This window comes from Scyliorhinus canicula, chromosome 2 (genome assembly GCF_902713615.1).
Source record: "Scyliorhinus canicula chromosome 2, sScyCan1.1, whole genome shotgun sequence".
NCBI classification, from domain to species: Eukaryota; Metazoa; Chordata; class Chondrichthyes; order Carcharhiniformes; family Scyliorhinidae; genus Scyliorhinus; species Scyliorhinus canicula.
The window spans coordinates 160,401,722-160,416,726 of NC_052147.1; the positions used below are offsets into that span (position 1 = coordinate 160,401,722).

Here is a 15,005-nt window from a genome sequence, read left to right on the forward strand (position 1 = left end):
CGATTTTTCGCGGGAGCGGAGAATTCTGCCCACAATGTCAATCCCCATATCAACAACAACAATCCCATCCTCCCATCAACCCCCAAACAACTGCCCGCATGTTAACATAATCAAACAACAAAATGGTATCAGGAATCACCCAGAGGCAGCATTAACACATTCAGTTCCCCTCCCCTCAACCCTCCCAACCACCCCCCCCCCAAACTAATGTTTGATGTGATCCAATTCTTGAAAGTGCATAATGAATAACGCCCATGAATTGTAGAATCCCTCATCCTTCCTCTCAGTTCAAACTTAACCATCTCAAGATTCAAGAATTCAAACAGGTCCCCCTGCCATGTCAGGGCACAGGGTGGAGAGGTTGCTCTCCATCACAATAGGATCCGCCTTTCGGGCGATCAGCGAGGCGAAGACTACACTATCTGCCTCCATACCAGTTTCCAACCCCAGCTGGTCAGACACCCCGAATATGGCCTCACGAGGGCCCGGGTCCTGTTTCACGTGCACCACTTTAGAGATTATATAAAAACCTTCTTCCAGTAATCCTCCAGCTTTGGACAGGAGGATTATATCTGAAAGTGATTTGCGCCCCCCCCCCCCCCCCCCCCCCCCCCCCACCCCAACCCCCTCTTCCCGGCAACGTTCACACACATCTTCCACCCCCTCAAAGAGCCAGCTCATCCTCGCTCTTGTGAGGTGTGCTCTACATACCACCTTCAGCTGTATCAGCCCCAACCTCGCGCACGAGGTGGAGACGTTCACTGTCCGTGGCACCTCACACCAGAACCCCTCCTCTATACCCTCTCCCAACTCTTCCTCCCACTTTGCTTTGATACCTTCCAGTGGTGCCTTCTCCTCTTCCAAAATGGCCCCATAAACCACCGACACTACCCCCTTCTCCAGTTCCCCTGTCATCAGCACCACCTCCAGCAATATGGAGGTCTGCTCCACGGGAAGCTCTGTATCTCCTGCCTGGCAAAATCTCAAACCTGCATGTATCTAAACATTTCCCTCTGCTCCAGCCCATACTTTGCTCCCAGCTCCTTCAATCCTGCAAACCGACCCCCAAGAAACAAATCTTTTAGTGTCTTAATCCCCTTCTCCTCCCATCTCTGAAAATTTCCATCCCACTTCCTTGGCTCAAATCTGTGGTTCCCCCGAATCGACATTACCCTTGATCCTGCCCCCAACCCGGAGTGTTGGCGAAACTGCCTCCAAATTCTCAATGAAGCTATTATTACCGGACTCCCTGAGTATTTCCCCGGGGCCATCGGGAGTGGCGCTGTTGCTAGCACCTTCAATCCCGACCCCCTACACAAACACTTCTCCATTCTGACCCACTGGGAATCAACTCCTCTGACCCAGCTCCGCACCTTCTTTACATTCGCCGCCCAGTAATAATACATCAGGACCGAGTGAGAGTTTGATTGCGCCTCTGTGAGCTTTTCTCACTGGGAGCTGCATCTAACTCTGAAATCTCATCTTAATGTGATATTCCAGGCCTGCTTTCTTGCTTCTGTGTCCCAGGGCACCTACGTGCATCAGGAAATGAAGCCAACTCAAGCATAATTATTTCCTGGCAAAGACGTTTTATCTCTAGGTTGACATTACAGCGACTTACTGCTACTATTTCATTACATTCAAAGGTCAAGGATTAAAAGCACTCATCAAATGGGATTTTATTGCTTACTTAATAAAGACAAGCATGAAGCTATGACCAGTCTATCTTATTTAGCTCCTTCAGGCAGAAATTGAGCTACAATAAATTAAACAGTACCCCATATCTTCTTCTCACCTGAAAACAGATTTATTAATGTGACATAGTGATGCTGTTGCTTTTCCTTCTCTGGGTTTGCAATGGCGCATTCTATTCCTCACTTCTTCCATTTTTATTACTCTGGATTCATTAATGGGAAACAAATTATATAATGAAAAGAGAAGGTGCTGGAAATACTCACCAAGTCAGGCAGCATCTGTGGAACAAGGAACATAGTTAATGTTTCAGGTAAAAACTGGCCTGGGCATCAACCTGAACTCTGCCAACTCTGTTTCTCAGATGCTGCCAGACCTGCTGCAGATTTCCATCATTTTCTTTTCTTTATTTCAGGTTTACACCATTCATAGTTTCTCGATTTACTTTATGGAAATTATGTTGGTGCTGTGAATTGGAAAATTTTGACTTTTGACACTGTCAGTTTTCAGGACTTCCAGATCAGGACCTGTTAAACAGTAAACCTCCCTGCCCATCAAGCATTCAAGTATAATAAAGATATGCACCCTGAGCTTAAAGCCACTAATCAAGTCAGTAATCTAAATTTATCTGACCTCTCCTAGTTAGGTGGCACTGAACAGTCCCAAAGGCCTCCCAACAGCAAACAGTTTGAAGTCCATAACAAAACCAGTCACTGAAGATTAAGAATCCATAAACCTAAGCCAAAACACACCTGATCTCACCAAAGGGAAAATACTGTGTGAAATTGAAGCAGATCCCCAGTCAATTTTTGAATGGGTACATCAAATGAAGAGAATTATTGAATTAGAATGCATGATGTATATCAAAGCGTGAAACCTAATGGTTCTCAGTTGCATCATTCCTGCAACTCATCGGAATTCAAAACGAGTACGTTCATTTAACCTGGGATGACAAAATACCCCATTTGCTGAAATGTCTTGGGGCAAGTCTGCTGCAATTTTGCATGTTAAGCTGGTATGTGGACAGTATCCTAACTGGAAGAAACATGACTATTGTACCTAAAGTCTAACTCATGTTCTGAAAAAATAATTTACTTTGTGTGAAAATGTAAACGTTTTCTGAAGGTTGCCTTGCATTATGCGTGGGCTATCTTCTCCGTCGGAGACCACTCCACAGACTTTAACAGATCAAATTGCTTCAGGTGACAGGTAGAATTGTACTCAGACCTGTAAACAATTTTCAGTATTTGATCATGAAGCATTATTAACAATGTTATTTTAGTTTGAGTTCCCACGGGCTATGAAGAAAAAACAGGAGAGTGGGTTCAGGGATAGCAAATATTGGATGCAAAGTAATGTTCCTTCAGAATTCCCCAGAGTACATCAGAAAACAGAGGGGTAAAAGGAGGCATGAAGGCTGAATCCATCAGTTAAGCCCCTTCACAGCACTACTTTGTGGGTCAGGAGGAGCAGAAGTGCTTCCACCCTGCCTTACAATCACCCAACTCCCCTAACATACCCCACCAGCCTGTCACTCAGAATGGCTATTGGGCCAAAAATCTGGGCTTGAATTTTTTGGATGGTGGCATCACACTCCCCTCCATCAGAAAAGTCAGCGGGGAACAAATCACCGCAAACACGGGTGTCCTGCAGCTATTTCACACTCTAATTTACGTGACTATAGATGGGACCTCCGTCGCTCACTCAAGAGACCTGCCTTAGAGAGTTGCCGACCAATCTGATTGGCTCTCCAGTCCCTACAACAGCAGTATTGCAGTGGACAGGGCTGGAAGTGAAACAGGGCGTCCAAGCCTCCGTATGGACACAGGGCCCAGGTAAGATCAAAGGTTTCCCAGGGTGAGGAAAGTATGGAAGGCCTGGGGAGTTGGGGGTCGGACAGGGAGAGGGCAATTTGGGTCTCAGGTGGGTGTGAGATGGTGGAGGTGGTCCCAGGACCACCGGACCTTAAGCTCTGTACCTCCCAGAACTTTGCACTTCCAAGTTCCATGTCCCTAACCTGCTCCCAAGTGAGCAGTCCTGTAAATACTGGGGCCAGTGGTTCAGTTATATGACGTTGGATCAACAGCCTGATATGTTAACTCTGTTGTTCTGTCTCACCTTGCAGCCTTACTTGCTGGGCATATCCAGGATGTTGCGTTTTTGTTTCCCATTCCCAGTGTTTCGCGCTTGTGGATCTTATTGTATGGGATATAATGGGATTAGCGGGAAGCCTGATGGCAAAAGTAGTTCCTATTGTACTTCACCACATCTGAAGGCTTACCACAGCCTAAATAAACCCTAAAGTGTATTCTATCAAGTAGTATTACAGTGTGTCAGTTCTCTAACAAGACATGTAACGCACTTGCTGGTTATTTTGACTATTTGAGCTGACTTTGTTTCACATGTCACTGATGTAGAATATTATATCTGGCTTTGTCTGAACCTATTCATGAGCTACTGATTAAAAGTATGTACTGCACCAGATAGGCACTACTTGTTGCCTGTTTTGCTGAATGGTATTACATTTGTTCTGACATACCATAGAATTGGAGAACAGGACATTTCAATGTGTGCACTGAACAAATCAAATATTGTCTGGGCCTCTTCGTTTATGGCTGCCATATCTACAATGAGCATCTCTGGGACTAACTTGAAGTGACTTCTGAAAGAGACAACTTGGTTCTTTCAGGGAGTTTAGGGACAGGCTTATTGAGGTAGGATGTAACTTGCACTAACAGACAGAATGTGATGCCAGCAGAGTTAAACTTCCCATCTAATTCCCCATTCTATTGAAATCAGGGAAAATATGATGAGAATATCAAGGTAGCCCACTACCATCCCCACCCCGCTCCCACCAAACCCAACTTTCACAGACATTCCTGTTTTAAAAAACGGATTCGCAATAACAGTCATTAGAAAGTGGATGGAATATCAGCTGTTTATCAAAATAAGCTGCTTATTTTGGGGCTCTCCAGATTGGAATAGTGATGTTGTGTTGTTAGGCCAGCGAAGACATTATTGTGCACTGGGATTCTAACAATTTTACCAGATTCCAGCGTCCCAGTTACAAACAAAATGGTCTTCTAGATTGTCAATATTCTAAATGTATTTTTGTAGATTTATTGCTTTGTGTATTTTTGTCGAGGAATTAGCCGTGCAAATTTACTCAACTCGAGTGACAGGAGGAAGATTAATGAACACACAGCTGGAGACCACTGAAGCATTTTGAGTAAATGATTAGACTTGCTGATGATAGCATCACTCCCTCATGTTAATCAATTGGTTAGACTCTTTTCCAGTGACATCAGCACCAATCAATTTAAATAAAATCTGGATTATTGAAGTTATAATGAGTACCCCAGTAGTTCAGTGAGTTGGTGCCCTCGTCGGTGTATGATAAGGAAGATCCAGTTTTAGTCTTTGCACTATAAAGTTACGTAATCTCAGGTGGTGAAGGGCTATAATAGTTTACTGTGTTCCCAGGCAGGGGAAAATCAACTTGTGATCATTCCCTGTTCACTTTTACTCGGAATATGCAAAACTGTTTAATGGGTTAGGATAGGGTCAGATATAACGGAGAGAATTCCCGTGGATGAATTAGCATGTCGATCCCTGCTGTGCAGGCTGGCCCATTCGAAGAGTTTTATCTTTAAGATGTCAAAAAGACTGGCAGTTCTCGCCAGACCATAACTCACCATGGGCTTAATTTTAACTCTTGAGCAGGAGACAAGGGGCAGCTGAAGAGGAAGTAAGTCCAGACCAACTTTGTCCACCCAACCTAATTTTAATAATGCTCATAAGTCTCCCAAGCAAAGCAAGTGGGAGTGCCAATTCTGGCTGGGGAAGGCGAAGAGAGGATTTGGGTGAGAGTCAGAATGCCAGGTACTCCCGGGCATAAAGTAACTGCCTGAGGGAGAGGATTGCGAATCTGTAGTTGGTCAAGAGAGTGAAAGAAAATATTGAGCAGTAAAGAAACAGCATTTGTCCCAGCAGGTGGTCATTAAACTCCTCTAGAACCACCTCCTACCCTACTTCAGCTATCCTGGTTTAGCTCAGTTAGCTGAGGTTATTCGTGAAGGCCCCGCCTTCTCAGCGTTGCCCCTCACCTGAGGTGTGGTGATCCTCTGGTTAAATCACCACCAGTCAGCTCGCCCCCTCAAAGGAGACAGCAGTCTATGGTCATCTGGGACTATGGGAACTATACTTACTTTTACCAATATCTATAAATCTATTCCTTTCACCCTTAGATACATCTGTCCCATCCGCCTCAATGCCTCCCTGTTGTAACATGTTGCACATTGTCACCACCCTCTGGGAAAATAAGTTAAATTTTGTTGAAATAAATTGATATTTATTACTAAGTGTTTTTTATTCATTTATTCTTGTAAAATAAAACAGCTTTGTGGCTTGTACTTGGCCTCATTACGCTATTTTGAGAACGAGTCCAACTCTTGAAAAATGGGAGAGGAGGCATGGTTGACTCGGGTAAAGAGGTTCAACATGATGCTACATGGTAGTCTGGGAAATAAACTTCTTTATCCCTACATGATTTAATCTTAGTTTTAACTTGGGCTCTTTTCCCTCAAGCCATGGCTTTATAAAGAAAAAAAACATTTCTTAATAACATACTGGAAAATTTTCATTACAAGTTAAATAATGGGAACAATTCTCCCAAAAGATGACTCAGTGCCATTTTGGGCAGGAAAACTAGTGAGAGTCCCAGCAGCTGTTAGGATGTATTTCCCATCGCAATCCACCCACACTAAGTCATTTGTTGGAGCTTTGGAAGATTCTCACTGAATTCTCCGACAATTAGAATTTATTTTGGAGTGGGGACCTAAAGGTGTGGGCAAGACCGGCTCCTCAAAAACAAAATGACACCCAGATCTCAAAGTTAAACTGATGATCACCCTCCTCCCTCCAACTATCCATCCTCGCTGGCAGCGGGGCATCCTCTCTTCCCCCAAGGGCACTCACCTTTCAGCTACCCCCACCCTCTATGTGCTACCATCTGGTCCACCTTCATGCCCCCCATCTTCTCCTCACCCCACAATCCCCCTCCCCTTTCTGTCCCATCGGCCCCCCTCAAGCCCCACCCCTTGGCACTGACCCCTGGCATTTCCCCTGACAGTGCTGCCTGGCAGTGCTGCCCCGCTTTGTCTCCGACCACCCAAGGGCTCCGATGCTCTCAGAGTCTCCTCCTCCCAGTGTGGTCATCACAACATATTTCCACTTTTGGAAACTAGTAATGATTCCCCTCATCTCACGATGTGCCGACTGGGCAGAGAATCCCAGGAGACGGGAGACTCTGGCTTCGGATGGGCTGAGCATATTTAAATGAGTTCAAAGACTCAGTTAAGTATGCCAGTCTGGTTCATGCCCAGCGCTGTGCTCTTTGTTTTAGTTCTTTCAGGATGATAAAGGTTGTAGTGCTAACAAAGAACAGCAAGCTTGTGTTTAATAAACAAAGCTAATTTATTAAACTACACTGAATTAGATTCAAACTTATTACTTATTACTAAGGAATTAGGTAAGTAGAGATTACACTACACATCTACACTATTAACTACACTATTGGGGTAGCATGGTGGCGCAGTTGGTTAGCCCTGCTGCCTCACGGCGCCAAGTTCCCAGGTTCATCCCGGCTCTGGGTCACTGTCCGTGTGGAGTTTGCACATTCTCCCCGTGTTTGCGTGGGTTTCGCCCCCACAACCTAAATATGTGGAGGGTAGGTGGGTTGGCCACGCTAAATTGCCCCTTAATTGTAAAAAGGAATTGGGTTCTCTAAATTAAAAAAAAACAATACTATTAGTTCAACTATCTCACAACTACTCTGTCTTGCTCTTTTCCACTCTCTTCATCTATATCCATCTATATTCATCTATCTTCATCTATCTCCCAGAAGTCAAAGAGGCATGTGATATTTATATGGTTGTTCCGTAGCATCATTTAGTGACTAGAGTAGTAACATTATATTAACCCTTTATGTGCTTTATAATATCCACATATTGTGACATCCCCCTTCCTTTAGACAGATAAACTAATGGAGTGGTGCAGCGACAACAATCTATCCCTCAATGCCAGCAAAACTAAAGAGCTGGTCATTGACTTCAGGAAGCAAAGTACTGTATACACCCCTGTCAGCATCAATGGGGCCGAGGTGGAGATGGTTAGCAGGTTCAAATTCCTAGGGGTGCACATCTCCAAAAATCTGTCCTGGTCCACCCACGTCGACGCTTCCACAAGAAAGCACAACAACGCCTATACTTCCTCAGGAAACTAAGGAAATTCGGCATGTCCACATTAACTCTTACCAACTTTTACAGATGCACCATAGAAAGCATCCTATCTGGCTGCATCACAGCCTGGTATGGCAACTGCTCGGCCCTAGACCGCAAGAAACTTCAGAGAGTCATGAACACAGCCCCGTCCATCACACAAACCTGCCTCCCATCCATTGACTCCATCTACACCTCCCGCTGCCTGGGGAAAGCGGGCAGCATAATCAAAGATACCTCCCACCCGGCTTACTCACTCTTCCAACTTCTTCCATTGGGCAGGAGATACAAGAATCTGAAAAAAAGCATGAACAGATTCAAAAGCAGCTTCTACCCCGCTGTTACCAGACTCCGAAATGACCCTCTTATGGACTGATCTCATTAACTGTGTGCTTCACCTGCTGCTGGTGTTTATTTAGTTACATTGTGTGCCTTGTGTTGCCCTATTATGTATTTTCTTTTATTTCCTTTTCTTTTCATGTACTTAATGATCTGTTGAGCTTCTCGCAGAAAAACACTTTTCACTGTACCGTGGTACTGTATGAGAACTGTACAATGATGAACATCATGAAAAGTTACACGAGTTAAATCAGTGTTTTACAGTTCATAAATTGAGACAATCAGGTTTATTTTTTGATCTTGTTGATCTCCTCAATCCAACTGTCAATGAGTCAGAATTTTCCGACTTCTGATTGGTATTTGTACCAGGAAGTTGAGTATCAGACGATGAAGTACTCAGTTTTAACAAATGTTTGAGAAACCTACTATTGGCAAACAATTGTTGAGACTTAATTGGAGGTTGAATTGGAGTTTGAGGTTGCTTCACCTTAAACAATGCACAATGACTTCTGAATATCGAACCTTCCGATGTTTTTACAAGATAGGAATGTGGAGCTCTCTGACTTAAAACACGAGCAATGCAGGACCATCCACCTGTTAGACCTTCTACACAATCTCCTCGAACTAGCGGAATCAGCTTTTTGGCTGACTTGTTATAATACAAGCTTTGAGTTTGCTGCTGCTGTCTCATCTTGTTTATGATTGGTTTATCATCATGATTCGGTAGTTAGACTTGGTAATGTGGTACGCAGCTGTCTGTTCATAAGAAGTTGCGCTGGCGAGAGACCTGTCGATAAATGAGTAGCTCAACGACGTAATAAAGCTAGAAAAATATATTGTCTCGCCTCATATGCTTTTTTCAACAATTTCTTCACGATACCCGCACCTTTCTCAGCCTTTCCATTGGACTGGGATATAGAGGGCTTGACGTGACATAATTGAAATTATAGCACTGAGAAAACTCAGTCCATCCCCAACTGTCAAAACATTGTCCGTTACAACCGTCAATGGTATCCCATGTCTAGTAAAAACATCTTTAGTTGCCTTGATGACTGACTGCAAACTCGAGTTTTGTCAGTTGAATAACCTCTGGATAGGCTCTGCAGGTTCTTGGTCTTGCCGTTGGTTTGGCAGTTGTACTGTAATGTGAGCGTGGTTTCATTTACTTCTTTCATTATCGGATGATACACCACACCTGATCGGTCTGATTGGTTGTTGTTCATCGTCATTGTTTCTTTCAGGGTGAACAAAACTGGTATTCGCCAGGTTATTGGTGCCTTTTCTTCATTTTGGGCTTCTGGAAGCTCTTTGAGGTTGAGGAAGAAGTATCATTGGATAAAAGAAGATTGGGTAGTCACTCACTTTTTTTCTTTTGCGTTGATTGTGCAAAGCCGCTACCTGGTTTCAGCAAGTGTTGTGGCTTTAACATGCTGGCTGGAAATTGTTTCTGTAGCGTACTAAGGGTGTCTACCAACTGTACCATCTCGGATGATGGAGGTAGAGGCTCTTCTCAAGGGTGATTTGTCTCTGGTGCTGCTTCCACGAGGGGGTGCTGTGATAACCTCGAGTGCAGTAGGTTGGTCTGACCATCAGGAAGGTTTGGGACCTGAAATAATGATGGACAAACCTGGTCTGTTCTCCCTCTGTTTACCGGAACAGGCGCCGGAATGTGGTGACTAGGGGCTTTTCATAGTAACTTCATTGCACTGTTAATATAAGCCTATTTGTCACAATAAAGATTATTTATTTTATTATTATTTGAACGCAGACTTGTGGTTGAACATCCTTCACCTCGTATATTGGTTGATAAAGATCAAGAGCTATGCAAGCATCTATATTGAGAAGAGAGAAAGACTGATTACATTAGTTCTATGATCTGTTTTTTGTCGCACCTCAATGATTCCTGGTAAGCCGTGAGTTTTACTGGCCTTGCAAAGTGGAGGGTCCATCATTGGAATCAGAGACCTTGGAGCCAGGGCTCCTGATTGGATAGGACTGTCACAATCCCCCAAAGCTAATTTTTAAAATTAGTACCAAAGACCTTTTCACTAAAGACTAACTGCAAGACACACGTTCCGGCACTCATGGTTGGCTCAGCCATGTGAGGAAAGTTTGAAGATTTGGATAGACAGCATTGTAGGGTGAGAGTGGCTGTATATTGCATCTTGATCATCTGTTTCACAGGCAATCTGTAATCCGGTGTAGATTGGTTATTCGCCAAGAATGTGTCTGCTGAACTAGCAGGTCGTCAGGATGAATACCGGGGTGAGATAGCAGTAGTACAGGAGGATACCTGGTGAGGTAGCGGGTAGTCAGGAGGATACCTGGGTGAGTGTAAGCGGGTAGTCAGGAGGATACCTGGTGAGGTAGCGGGTAGTTCAGGAGGATACCTGGTGAGTAGCGGTTAGTCAGGAGGATACACTGGTGAGGGTAGCGGATCGTCAGGAGGATACTTGGTGAGATAGCGGGTAGTCAGGAGGATACCTGGTGAGGTAGCGGGTAGTCAGGAGGATACCTGGTGAGGTAGCGGGTAGTCAGGATGTTACCTGGTGAGATAGCGGGTAGTCAGGAGGACACCTGGTGAGGTAGCGGGTCGTCAGGAGGATACCTGGTGAAATAGCGGATAGTCAGGAGGATACCTGGTGAGGTAGCGGGTAGTCAGAATGTTACCTGGTGAGGTAGCGGGTAGTCAGGAGGATACCTGGTGAGATAGCGGGTAGTCAGGAGGATACCTGGTGAAATAGCGGATAGTCAGGAGGATACTTGGTGAGATAGCGGTTAGTCAGGAGGATACCTGGTGAGGTAGCGGGTAGTCAGGAGGATACCTGGTGAGGTAGCGGGTAGTCAGGAGGATAGCTGGTGAGATAGCGGGTAGTCAGGAGGATACCTGGTGAGATAGCGCAGCATCAGGAAGTTACCTGGTGAGATAGCGGAGCGTCAGGAAGTTACCTGTTGAAATATCAGGTAGTCAGGAGGATACCTGGTGAAATAACGGTAGTCAGGAGGTTACCTGGTGAGATAGTGGGTAGTCAGGAGGTTACCTGATGAGATAGCGGGTAGTCAGGATGTTACCTGGTGAAATAGCGGATAGTCAGGAGGATACCTGGTGATATAACAGCAGATAATTAGCAGTGTTCCTGATGGGGTAGGAGTACCCAGCAAATAGAAGACAGTCAAAGATAGTAACTGTGCCTTTGAACTTTTATTTCTAACAGCTTTTAAAAGTGCTTTAACATGGAACCTCTCATCTGGGTGACTTGCAACAGTGGATTCCCACATCGGCACCCTACATCATTGACATGTCACTAGTTTTCACTCAGTTTACACAATATAAACTGACTCTGCTTTTTCTTGTTGCTATGGTGATTTATTATCTGTGGTATTTTACAACGTGTCCAGGGCATAACTAAGTCAGCCGGTTAAAGGTCCAATCTCATCAGTTCTGCGGGAATCAATTTAGCCGTAAGCCTTTGTTTAGCATAGATTTGGAATACAGCGCTTGATTGAGATTATTTAGGGGACAATGATCATGCGATCAAAACGTTTGGTTAGCCAGGGTTTTCAGAGTAAAATAATTAATGGGAGGGGGCGGTACGAGGTGGGGGTTCCAGTTTCAGCAAGTGCAGGGAAATGGGAATAGCTAAATTGCTCTTGCCAGCACAAACACAATGGGTCAAATGGCCTCCTGTGTTAGAAACACTTGATGATTCTATTACCGTATCCAGTTCATTGAACAATGACTTTCTTTGTCATAATGCCATATGATCAAATAAGCAAAATTGAATCAGTAAGTTGAACTCCAGATCGTAAGGAATATGGGATCTGATGCTCGGAATGTCTGATGATACCGAATCAGAAATAATATCCAATACATGAACAACTTGCATTTATGTAATGCCTTTAATGTGATAAAACAATCCAAGCACAGGGTCCAAAATTCAGAAAGAGGCACTAACTGGTTTCTTAAATGCACTCAGAAAATGGTGGATATACACAGCAGCCCCGGCAGCATCTGTGGAGAGAGATTCTACATCCACAGTATTTTGCTTTTGGATTAATTGGTATATTTTAATTTCTGGGCTTTTAAGATGTATTTTGCTGTGTTGCTGTTGTCAGACGGTGCACTGCAATGTTTAGAAGTTTATGTGAAAAGTGCAAAAGAATAGTTGTCCCATTTGGATCTCTGAAAATATCTGTCATTATTGTAACTCTAATATTCCATTTCCTTTCTTTCCCTCCAGATTAAAGTAACATCAGCCTATTACTCAACTAACAGAAATTCTGACAGCAGAAAGGTAAGACTCTAGTTTCATTGCTTAACAGTTTACAATTCAGAGAGTGCTATGAATTAAATGAAGAAGTAGCCGTTCACTAGGAAGAAATAAAGCAATCATTATCATATTTGATCGATGGAATCATCAAAATTGTTACAGCAAAGAAGGAGGCCATTCACCCTTGAGTCCTGTGTTTGATTACTCTCATTTTTAGAATGAAATGACACATTTTCACTCCCTTTCAATCCATTTGTATTCTGAGTAACAAAATAAATCTGTTCCAAGAACTGATGCCGAAAACAATCTGTATTTTAAAAGATAGCAGTGATTGTTACTGCTAGTTCAGTTTTAAAGCGATAATTTTTAAATGATTTGTTTTATGTGTTACGTGGTGCCACAATGACGTGCTGTGCTGTCAGACGATGTAAGTGGCCTATGTGTCACATGAATTTAGACCTGGTGGTTGCTCTGAATCCAGGAACACATGGAAAAAATAGACTTGGAGATGTTCATGGGCAACAACTGGTGTGACAGTGTAATAATACTCACGAGATCCACGGGGATGACCCAATTGATCCTCCTGTGGGGCTTGTGGAACAGGAGCTCCCCGCTAAGGGGCGGAGGTCTAGCCGCTGGGGCTGGTTGAACCAGGTACTTAAAAGCCAGCCAGGAATGGGACCGGCTTGATCAGTAGTCCCAGCTGGGATTTGAGCTGAATACCACGTTGTTTTAACCTTCTCAGAACTCCTGAAATATTATACTGGCGAAGAGGGAAAAACTACAGTTGCAATTCTAGACTCCTGGACCATGTTTGAATTCCTCAGCACAAGAGCAAGGTTAGGGTAAATTTAAAGTGCGCTTTTTGGGAGACTTGAGGCTTTCGATGCAGATGTAGAAGATTGGGTGTGCTGAACGGTTGCGGTATTTTTTCCAGGTGAATGTGATTACAGGTGATGGCGGACAAATGGTCCTGACCACCTGTGGAGCCAATCTTTAGTGTGATCAAAAGTCTTACCCACCTGGTGGCCCCAGACTGAAAGACCTTTGATGAGCTAATAGCAATTGTGGCATATCATTACGGTCCAACCCGTCGGGTGATAGCACAGAGATACAGGTTCAACGTGGTCAGGCGAACACTTGGTGGAGTCAGTCCGGAATTCCTGACGTGCATACACACGTTAGCTGAGCATTGCGACTATGGCCCATCCCTTCCAGAGATGCTGTGAGACCACCTCATGCTGGCGAGTAACCACCCACCCAAGAGCAGAACTTATGGCACCCGAGCAGGGTCGTGGTCAGATCCATTAGCCAAGAGCCACTGCAGCTTGACGGGATATCTCTCCTGAGCTCTAGGAGGATGACTCTCAGCGATGTTGCACCTATGGTTGCTGGAACCGTGGGGGCTGGGAATGCCAAAACCGCCAGGGAGCACTTCGCCCTGGTCGGGGGGGCATGTCTACCCAGAGTCAGGGCTTTATGCTTACCACAACCTGAGGAGGATGTTTGCATGCAACTAAGTTGCATTACGGCCCACATGAAGGTGACCATCCAGGTAAATGGCCACCCACTAGAGATGGAAATGGACACGGGGCTGCTGTCTCGGTCATTGGACAACAAACATACCAGAAAGCCCGTACAGGGTTGCAACACCTTACCTACAGGTCACATGGGCACGATTGCCAACATATACCGGAGAGCCATTGTCCATCATTGGAACAACAACGGTTGCCTATGGACAACAATCAGTTTGCCTGCCACTGATAGTGGATCAGGGGCCAGGACCGTGACTGATTGCAGAGGTTCCGCCGAGATTGGCAGCAGATTTTTTAAATGGGTATAGGCGGGTTGTACTAGGTCCTGGGAAAATACCCAGAAATTTTCCAAGATGGATTGAGGAAAACAAAGAGAGTCATGGCCAAAGTTCACATGGACTCAGAAGTCCAACCCAAGTATTTTGGGCCCGCCCAGTTCCATATGCACTGCTGTTGAAAGTGGACAATGAGCTCAGCCAGCTGGAAAATTTGGAGATTATTCACCCAGTTCAGTTCGCGGAGTGAGGAGTAATCCTGGTGTTGAAGCCAGACTAGAGTATCGGGTAGACGGTTTTGAAGCCAGACTAGAGTATCGGGTTTCAACCCAGTGGAGGAGAAGGTTCGAGCTTTCAAGCAGAGCAGAGAATATGACAGAGCTATGGTCATTCCTAAGGCTCATAAACTATTCTGGAAACTTCATTACCGAATCTGGCAACCATATTGACACCGCTTCATGCACGTCCTAAAGAAATATCAGAATGAGCATGGGAGGGCGCTGTCAAGAAGTGGCATTTTCCAAGCAAAACTCAACTGTCGTCCTCTAGACTGCTAACACATTACGATCCTTCCAGATCTCTCCTAATCACATGCGATGCCCCCATATGGTTTCG

General features: G+C 44.6%; 1 protein-coding gene across 1 annotated transcript in view; it reads left to right on the top strand.

Moving 5' to 3' along the window:
* vps8 (VPS8 subunit of CORVET complex) overlaps positions 1-15,005 on the top strand; it is a 787,508-nt gene that overhangs the window by 636,994 nt on the left and 135,509 nt on the right. Inside the window, 1 exon segment of the mRNA XM_038788252.1 lies at positions 12,551-12,604. Within this exon segment, the coding sequence (XP_038644180.1) occupies positions 12,551-12,604 (54 nt within the window).